We start from the raw sequence: 10,169 nt of genomic DNA, 5'->3' as shown, positions 1-10,169 counted from the left end.
ATCTTCGTAAAAAGCATTAGAAAACTGCCCTTAAAATGGGTCCTGTTTGTATCCATTGTTCTTCTCACTGAGAGCAAGTGAGTCTGCTGGAAAATGAGCTGCCCTCTGACCTTAGCAACCAGGGCACAGCTGGGATTAACCACGAGGACAATGGGGTCACCGGGAGGACCACGCCAGGGTCCAGCCTCGAGGGGAGGCAGATCATGCCTGGTCTCCACCTACAGCTGACACAGTTTGCCAGTCTCTCTTCAGCTGAGACATTGAGCTATTTTCCCAGGTATACAAAATATTTTTAAAGAAACAGCCTTTTCAGAACTTAAAAAATGTCAGCGTTTCAATTGTTTGTGTTAGAAGTGGTCTTAAACACAAGTCAACATGTATTAACAAGAGAAGAAAGATTTTTAAGGGTTATTTCTGGCTGGGCCTAGTTCCTCAGGGCACGTGAAGAAGCTGCCACATAATTGTACTGTCACAGGTGCCGGAAAGGCACGTACATGCGTTTCCCATGAGCATGGATGGTAGGGCACAATTTCTTCTGCAGAAGGAAAGGACTTACAGGAGTTGGTCAATAATCTTGTCTTGACTCATAAAGACTTCTTCCTCATGAAGTTGAAGGTAAGTGGTGACGAAATCAGAAGTTGATCTTGAAATACCACCTGCCTTGAGGAAAGGGCGGCGGCTGGTAGAGGTATATATATTCAGGGCTGAGCACGCCCGGCACACAAGCTTACAGGCTGCCTGCCCACCTCTGCTTCCTCCAGGAACACAGGTAAGTGCTTCCAGCAGCTCTGCGCTAACTCAGGAGTCCTTTCTGAAAATAATAATGAATGTGATGTTTTATCGTGCGTGTGTTAAATATTTCATTTGGTATGATGGTATTTTACGTATTCTGCCACAGAAGAACTTTTTCTCCTGATTTAGTCCATAGGTAATTTACTTATTTCTAAAAGAAAACCCACGTTCCTTCGGGAGCACGTGTATCAGGGGTAGGCTGTCCAGCATCCACAGATCCTTCAAGTAAGGCACGGAGGTACCTGATGGGAGATGGCTGGATGTTACCACATCCGTTTTGCCTTTGAATCTGTTATAAATTCACTGGGAAAGACCTGGAGGCTGGGGAAAATTGAAAGGAAAAAGAAAAGGGGGCAGCATGGATGGGATGGTTATACAGCATCACAGACTCAATGAATAGGAATTTGGACAAACTCTGGGAGGTAGTGGAGGACAGAGGAGCTTGTCCATGGAGTGCAAAGAGTTGGACACGACTTAGCAACTGAACAACAACACAACCTCTGTTATAAAGCACTTTTTACCCACTCTTGTACAGTCAGTAAGGAAGAAACAGTAAAGATACGCTATTACTTTTTAGAAAAATGTTCTTTAAATACTAATTTCAATAGTCGTCTAATTATGAGATGGATACAGGTACATCTCTCAATTATGAAATGTATAACATCAAGTTTCTATTATATTTAAGAAACGTTTTCTATAAATAAGGCTTCCCAGGTGGCACTAGTGGTAAAGAACAAATCTACCAGTCCAGGAGCTGTAAGAGATGTGGGTTCAGTCCCTGGGTGGGGAAGATCCCCTGGAGGAAGGCATAGCAACCCACTCCGGTATTCCTAATTTCAAGTCTTCTAATTACCAAATGTATGGAAAGGAAAAATCTTCGTTGCCAGAAATCCACAACCCACACATAAGGCATTTCTTTTAGAAATTCTCATTACAGACTACCTTCCTTCCCTAGAGTGATGATAAAATGCATTTGATGCTCTTTCAGGACTTCCAGACCACATCCGGCCACCATGAGTTCCCTCAGTGAAGCAATCATCCACCTTGCAATTGATCTGTTCCACCAGATCAGAAAATCAGAGAAGGAAAACATCTTCCTGTCGCCTTTCAGTATCTCGTCAGCCTTAGCCATGACTTACTTAGGGGCCCGAGAAAACACCGCATCACAGATGCAGAAGGTAGGTGGCAGCTGCCTTTCCATCACAGGTTTGCATGGGGTGTCTGCTGGCTGCTGTGCAGATGACCACAGGTCTGTTGTCCCCAGGGTCCCAGGGGAAGCTCAAGCAGCCCCACGACTGGGTGGGCACAGAGTTATGGGGGCAGGGCTCCCCACCTGCCTCCTGTGCCTGGACTTCCTCTGGGGGCTGGGATGAACCCCTAGAACTGCTCAACAACCAGAGGTGAGGCTTTAATGGAAGACTTCAGTAGAAGTGAGGCCCTGACTAAAGTCCACGGGAGATATCTTTACATGTTTCCTCAACGATGAATGAAAAACGAGACATGATTCTTTAAAGTGGACAGCGCTCAAGCAGCTTTGTGTTTCCCACACACAGACTGTGTTTTTTAAGAAGCAAGTGTTTGCACTGAATATTCTTTCTTCTTTTCTTTGTTCCCTATGCTTTGGGGGTTTTTTGTTTGGTTTGGTACTTGGTTTGCATTTTCTTTCCTTTCTTCTTCCTGACTTTTTTCTTTCTTTTTGGTCGACTGTGATGCACACAGATATATCAGGTGACACTTCTTTGCTCCACTGTCTGTCTCCTCCAGGTCCTTCACTTCAATAAAATCGCAGAGAACACAAGAGGAGGAGCCGCAAAAGAGCACGTGAGTCACAGGGCACCGGATTTAGAGGATCACGTATCCACGAGGGTCATAGTTTAAACTGGGAATTTCAGACCAAGTGGGGAAAGTCCACTTTTAGGGACATCTTAAGTGAAACCCAGCGGACAGAGTTGTAGCTCATTTCACGTTACATATATGTGCTTCATGGCTTTGTTATCCTAGAGGAGAGTAGCATGTGCTTCACGGGAAGGGCTCGGAAACCCAAAGGGGCTTCAGACTGCGCTCTGTTGTTCAGGAATGACAAATGTGGACAATACAACTGCTCTGAGCCACAGTGACTTCATCCCAGTTCACTGGGGATGATAAAATGTCTGCTGCAATACATGCAAATCCATGTGAAACAGAATAGCAGGGCCAGGAAAATGAAAACTCTGATGTATAGTACGTATTTTATTATGGTTATTATAGCAAAATAATAACTATACTATTTATAACATGTTTCTAACATTGCATAGTATGAACTCATAATATTAATATTATTATTGGATAATGTTAAATCATGATGGTAGTTCATATTATGAAGACCAATAGGTAGGCATCAAAATATATTATGGAAAGTGATGAACTGAGAGCTATTGTTTATAGGCTTGTCCAAAACTCTCAGGTAGCAAGGTTAAGGTTCTGGATTGAGACAAGCCTGGGTTGAAAACCTGGCTCTGTCTCCTTGGAGAAGCTACTTAGCCCTCTGCACTGTCTTGTCATCATGTGAATCCAGCCAAAGACTTAGAGATGCTGGTATACAGCTGCTGGCAGAGTCCCAGACACACACTTCTCCCACACCGAGAAGTGCGGCCATCAGAACGAAGAGCCATAGGGCAGAGTCAACAGGTCTTAGAAGACAATCCCACCAGGAGTATAACAGGGCTTCACGTCATAACCTAGGACGATACACAGATTTCACTTTCTCACACAGCTGATGACTGTCAGAGACGCACTATGGTCTGGCCCTCAAGAAGCCTAACTTTAGCTGAGGAGGTGACCCTAAGCATTGCAGACGGCTAAGACAGTGCCTGGAGGAACGGCGCTGCGTGGTAGTTCAAAGGAGAAAAGAGGGATGTCTGAGCAGGAGAAAGAATTGCCTAGGAGACCGGCTGTAAGGATTAGGAAGGCTATACCAGTAAAACACACCAATTAGGGGAAATAACCACAACCATCATCCCTGGGGATACCGCCCTCTAGACAGGGATCCACAGACCCCTGGGCGTGTAGAGTTTACATTGACAGAGACTCCAATGACCTCACTTTTTGACATTTGAAGGTTGAAAAGCCAGGAAATGTTCATCATCACTTTCAACAGCTTCTGACAGAATTAAAGAAATCCACTGATGCCTATGAGCTGAGTGTCGCCAACAGGCTCTACGGAGAAAAGGAGTTTCGGTTTCTCCAGGTGAGTTTCCTGGTCTGTCACGCCTTTGGTCTGCATCCCTGGTCCTCGGGCCCCATCTCCTAATGGGGGGAGGGTGCAGAGGAGCCTGGGGACCCACACGGGGGCATTACTCCCAGGGGCGCCAGGCTCCCTGACCACAACTGCACCCGATGGAGTGTCCAGAGGCTGATAGCACACCAGTGAGGGGGGCTAGGGATTGGCTTGTGAACTCTGCTTGATCAGGATTTAACACATTTAATTTGGGAATACCTACATAGTTAGTGATAAATTACTTTTCATTCCTGCTTTCTTCCTGCTCATGTCATAGGAATACCTGGATAATGTTCAGAAATTTTATCTAGCCAGTGTGGAATCTGCTGATTTTAAAAATGCTGCAGAGGAAAGTCGAAAGATGATTAATTCCTGGGTGGAGAGCCAAACCAATGGTAGGTTATGAGAGAGTCACTCATTACGAACCACGGCTGAGTCCCCGCTGTGTGTGAACACGGTGCTGGAACCTGACTGGGCTGTCAGGAGAGGGGTGAGACGAGACTGCAGAGGGTGGGGAGGCCCTGCAGGGGGTGGACGGTCCACGTCATGCGGAGAGAAACGGGCAGGTGGGGCTCCCAGGACCAGCCCCCTGCAGGCACAGCTGGGTCTGGAAGACAGTGTCTTGTGGATCCCAAGTCTCTGCTCAGACTTCAGGTTGATTCATAAGTTGTTCTAAATTAAAGGCGTAACTTCCGGGTTATAATCCCTAAGAGAAAATATGAAGAGTCCACTTTTGCTTTCTTAACTGGGAAACAAGCCGCTCTCCGTTACACCATCCTTCTTGCAGAAATGACCACCTGCAGGAGAAGGGTCCTGGCCCACGTCCCCCTCCCACTGGATTGTCACAGTGTCCACCCCACCCAGGGAGGGGCTGGACAACGTCTCCATCCCACGAACCGTATCCTACCTCCCTTCCGAAACATAGGCTTAACCTACAGCAACTCAATGTGCAGAATGAAGAAGAAGACAGGGAATGGAAACAAGAGACAAAGCTACTGAGGGAACAGGAAGGGAGGAAAGGGAAGAAGAAAACTGACCAGTAAAGGTCAGCTGAAATCAGTTCTTCAGAATTGATTACCTGTTCATCAGTTCTGATGAGCATCATATTGTCAGAATTGATGATCCAGAATTCTTGGGTCAGGAAGAGCCCCTGAAGGAGGGCACGGCATCCCACTCCAGTATTCTTGCCTAGAGAGTCCCATGGACAGAGGAGCCTGGTGGGCTACAGTCCGTGGGCTCACAGACTGAAGAGGCTTAGCACAGCATGGCATCTTAAATATCATAGAAATATCATGGCATCTTAAATATCAGAAATCAGTTCATCAGGATTCCTTGTGAAATGACTGATGTCCCCACACACACAGACTGAGCAGGGGCGTCTGCATGAGGGCAACTCCATCAGGCTGGGACTGTGAGCAAAGCCTCACCTGGTGAACCGCTGGGCATGGAGTCCCTCACGGGCTGACTTGTGTCAATATTTAACCATCACTTGTAACTTTCAACGCATCTGACAGATAAACCACTTGTGCCTTTCATGACAGACCTTTGATTTTCTGTCTTTGCAGGAAAAATCAAGGAACTATTTCCCGAAGACTCTCTCAAAAGCTCTACTGTTCTGGTTCTGGTGAACGCCGTCTACTTCAAAGGGCAGTGGAACCAGAAATTTAAGGAAGAACATACTGCAGAGGAAAAGTTTTGGCTGAACAAGGTATTGTCTGTAATTTACGTGTATAACCAAGTGTAGCTACATGCACTGTGAAATTTAAATGCATAGTAATTAATATATAACTCGTATAGAAGATAGAATTTGTCAAGGCTTATTTTCTTGTCCTTTTTTTAAACTTTATTTACTGGGGATTCCTTGAAGAAACTCTTATCTCTAAGACACAAATTTCCCAGATCATCTCTTAGGAGGCTGAGTTTGGTGTCTCAATAATACTATCTTTTTTTCTGGCCTACTGCTCACCTGGCATTCTTTTGCACATGAATTTACTGCAGGATACAAGCAAACCTGTGCGGATGATGAAACAAACCAATAGTTTCAAGTTCGTGTCACTGGAGGACGTGCAAGCCAAGATCCTGGAAATCCCGTACAAAGGCGAAGAGCTAAGCATGATGGTGCTGCTGCCCAATGAAGTAGACGGTCTGCAGGAGGTAAAACCTGGTATTCACAGTGCTCCATGCCATTGCTCACATTTCCAGTGATTCAGTGCTTGTTGGGCTGCTCATAGATTGGTGGTACTGGCTGGCAGCATAGAACAAAAAAATAATAATAATAACATCAATATCATAAACATCAGTGGCTCAATGGTAAAGAATCCGCCTGCAGTGTGTGAGCCACAGGAGACATGGGTTCAATTCCTGGGTCAGGAAAATCCCCTGGAAGAGGAAATGACAACCCACTCCAGTACTTCTGCCTGGGAAATCCCATGGACAGAGGAGCCTGGAGGGATGCAGACCATGGGGTCACAAAGAGTCAGACATGACCTTCACATGAAACACATGTTGTTTCATTTCTGTGTGCATGTTTATACAACACACATCTACACATGTGTATAGACATTTCTACATACGTGTATATAGTGTGTACATACATACATAGAAAGAGCAAAGTTATAAATGTATAAAAACATTTATTTGATCATATGATATATATTCAGGACTGTTATTGTTTCCTCCTCAGAGAAAATGTAATAAACTGAATCTCCTGTATTCATGTTTACTGTTAAAATAAAGGTTTCCCAGACATTTCAATCCAAGGTTAGGTGGGCTCCATGACCATGAGAATCCTGACAGTTGTTCCTTTTCCACTGTTACAGCTTGAAGACCAGCTCACTGCTGAGAAGTTAATAGCGTGGACGAGCCCACAGAATATGAGGAAGAGAGAAGTGGACTTATACCTGCCTCGGTTTAAAGTGGAAGAGAGCTACGACCTCGTGGCCACACTGCGAGCCCTGGGGATGGTGGACGCCTTCATTTTCAGGGTCGCCAACTTCTCGGGCATGACCGGGAGCGGTGATCTGGCGATATCAAAGGTCTTCCACAAGTCCTTTGTGGAGGTGACCGAGGAGGGCACGGAGGCCGCGGCTGCTACCGGTGTGGGTGTTGCTGTCCTCACATCATTGCCGATTCGTGAGAGTTTCCGCTGCGATCACCCTTTCCTGTTCCTCATCAAGCACATCAAGACCAACAGCATCCTCTTCGGTGGCCGAGTCTCTTCCCCTTAGACGTCGTTGGCCAGCGGCCACACTTGGGGACATTCAGAGAGATGTTCCCAGAGCTTGAATGTTGGTGCAACAGGTTCCCTTGGATGCATTTTCCTTTCCAAACTTATAGTCACCACTCACAATGTATTGGATAAAATATTGTCTGTCTCTCTCTCTCTACAAACACATGTAACCTACTCTATTCCGCATGAAAACGCCTCCTTGGACAATGTGTTCACTATATTTTAAAAAGTTATTTCCATACTCTATCTTCTACTAAGTTTGAAATATCATAGCTCCTATTTCAAAAGTTGTTTTTACTTTTCAAACCTAAACATTCATATTTATTTGAGTTCAGGTGGTATGTGGGACCCTTACATGTCTAAATTTTTTAATTTTCTGAAATGCATTATCAATAAAACCATGGCTTGTTCATGTCATTTGTTGCTCATCCTTTTTTTTTCCAACAAACTGCAAGTGACCCCCACACATGGAAAAGATCATATAGAAAGATATTATCCTACATAGAAATCAAAATAGTGCAGCATGATGAGGTTAAAAAGGCAGACTGCTGTCAGAACATGGAAGGCTCTGTAACCCATGTAAGAGCCTAGATATAAGCATCTAGAACTCAGACTTGGGATGTGAACTGAGTCTCTAAGTAGGTAAGACAGATGATACATATGTTAGAGCTACCGAGAGAAATATGGTAATTGTGGCTGAAGGCAGAGATGGGATAAGATTGGGAGACCATCCAGTGAGAAGAAGGGCTGACATATGACCCTGAATTCCACCAACCCATAAAGCAAAGAACTGACAAATTTTATATTCCAAAACATAACTTTTCTCAGGGCAAGAAGAATCATTTGGAGGTGATATGTTTATTACAAAGATTGGCATGACGGTTTCACAGATATATACTCACCTCAAAACTCATGACGTTCATACATTAAATACATACAGCTCTTTATACATCATTCATACATGAAGAAAGTTATTTTTGAACACAAAGTAATAAAAATCAATGTGTGACTTTAAACATAAAGATAATAGATGCTTAATAAAGAATATAATGCATATACACCACAGGACAGGCTTCCCTGGTGGTGCAGTGATAAGGAATCTGACTGCCAACCAGGAGACCTGGGTTCAAAAAAGAGCTGGACATGAGGTAGTGACTAAACAACACAACACCAGACACCACAGGACACCAACTTGTCCCCATGGGATTGCACAAAGCTAAAATTAAAAGACTGGTCAAACCCTGTGTGGAGAAAACGTGGATCAACCGGAACTCTCCCACACCACTGGTAGGGATACAAAAGCTGCAACCACTCAGGAAAACAGTCTTGCAATTTTATTTTTTCAATCTTTATTAAAATATTATTGGCCCATAGCATGGAGTAAGTTGAAGGTGAACATGCGGTACACTCATTTTCTACATACAAATCTGATACACTCATTTTCTACAAAGTGACCACCAGCACAGCTTGCACTAACACTGCTCTCTCAGGGAAGAGGAATCATTTGGAGGTGATATGTTTATTACACAGATTGGCATGATGGTTTCACAAATATATACTCACCTCAAAACTCCTGACGTTCATACATTAAATACGTACAGCTCTTTATACACCATTCATCATTCATACATCATTCACACGCTCTCATCACAGTATTGTCATTTCTTTTTCGGGAGGTGTGTTGTTCAAGAACAGCTGTCACACTGTTGATCTCTAAGGGAGAGGGGAAGCTGGGGTCTCCTATGCTGCCATCTGGGTGATGTCTCCAGAAAACCACATATCTCCTTGGCTGAGCAATGCACTTCTAGAGAAAGTCTTTCTCAAGTACACAAAGTGGCACATATCACTACTTTCTTACAGGATTAAAAGTTGACCAGACTATTACCAGACCAGTAATTCCACATCCTGATTTTACCCAAGAGATATGAATACATCCACCACAAAAGGACTAAGACACAAATGTTCACTGAAGCCTTATTCGTAATGGCCAGAAAGCTGGCAAAACCTCAAATGTCTAACAGGTGAACAAAACAGGTGGAGGAAAGTACAAACCCAAGAATAGTACTTAGAGATAAAAAGGAAAAAACTACTGACAACATGGATTAAACTCCTACACGCTGTGCTGTGCAAACAAGAGACTGAAAAGAATGAGTGTGTGTTATGTAATCCCCTCAGATGACAATTTTACACTATGGATAAATGTAGCTGGGCATCCCCGGTGGCTCAGTGGTAAAGAACCCGCCTGACAATGCAGGAGACATGGATTTGATCCCTGGGTTGGAAAGGTCCCCCGGAGAAGGGAATGGCTTCCCTCTCCAGTGTTCTTGCCGGGAGAATCCCATGGACAGAGAAGCCTGGTGGGCTACAGTCAGTCCATGGGGTCGCAAGGAGTCAGACACGACCGAGCGACTAATCGACAACAAATGTAGTTACATCTCAATACAAGAGACTTTTGAAACACTTAGAACAATACGATCATAGGAAATGATAGTAAAAAATACAAAGAAGTGATAGCCGATTATTAAATATGAAAGCGAGTATTTTATTGAATGAGATGGATCAGAGCATAATTTCCCTGTGCTATTTCACTTAAGACGAAGATGGATACCGCTAAACACTCATTGGTTGTGTGGCTAACGTAGAGTCTTAAGTTTGCTATTGGCAGGTTGAATCACTAAACATTTCCAGAGATGAAATAAATGAGGAATAACCTTCATGAGAGAAGAAATTTTGATCGGATTAATAACACAAATGTTGTATATTAATCGAATACTACACACTGTATTGGCAAGAAATTTTATAAGTTCCATTCATGGGTTTAACCCAACGTATCTTAAAACTATATAACCATGAAACACTCCAGAGTTTTGGTATTTCCTTGTGTTTGAATAA

At 43.9% G+C, this 10,169-nt stretch overlaps 1 protein-coding gene across 1 annotated transcript; it reads left to right on the top strand.

The window, feature by feature from the left end:
- Positions 1 to 697: 697 nt before the first annotated feature.
- Positions 698 to 7,694, top strand: LOC109577704 (serpin B4-like). The gene is made up of 8 exons (XM_070779165.1): positions 698 to 769; positions 1,781 to 1,970; positions 2,557 to 2,613; positions 3,890 to 4,018; positions 4,326 to 4,443; positions 5,614 to 5,756; positions 6,047 to 6,202; positions 6,868 to 7,694. Exons 2-8 carry the CDS (start codon positions 1,806 to 1,808, stop codon positions 7,273 to 7,275), a joined length of 1,176 nt encoding a protein of 391 aa, XP_070635266.1. The 5' UTR covers positions 698 to 769; positions 1,781 to 1,805; the 3' UTR covers positions 7,276 to 7,694.
- The last annotated feature ends 2,475 nt before the right edge of the window (positions 7,695 to 10,169 follow it).

This window comes from Bos indicus, chromosome 24 (genome assembly GCF_029378745.1).
Source record: "Bos indicus isolate NIAB-ARS_2022 breed Sahiwal x Tharparkar chromosome 24, NIAB-ARS_B.indTharparkar_mat_pri_1.0, whole genome shotgun sequence".
Taxonomy (NCBI): domain Eukaryota; kingdom Metazoa; phylum Chordata; class Mammalia; order Artiodactyla; family Bovidae; genus Bos; species Bos indicus.
The sequence above is the reverse complement of the archived record's forward strand: the minus strand, read 5'-3'. Positions and strand labels throughout refer to the sequence as shown.

Coding starts and splice junctions, on each gene's coding strand:
- LOC109577704 (XM_070779165.1), top strand. CDS start 1,806: ATGAGTTCCCTCAGTGAAGCAATCATCCACCTTGCAATTGATCTGTTC. Junction 4,444..5,613: donor GGTGGAGAGCCAAACCAATG/GTAGGTTATGAG, acceptor CTGTCTTTGCAG/GAAAAATCAAGGAACTATTT. Junction 6,203..6,867: donor AAGTAGACGGTCTGCAGGAG/GTAAAACCTGGT, acceptor CCACTGTTACAG/CTTGAAGACCAGCTCACTGC.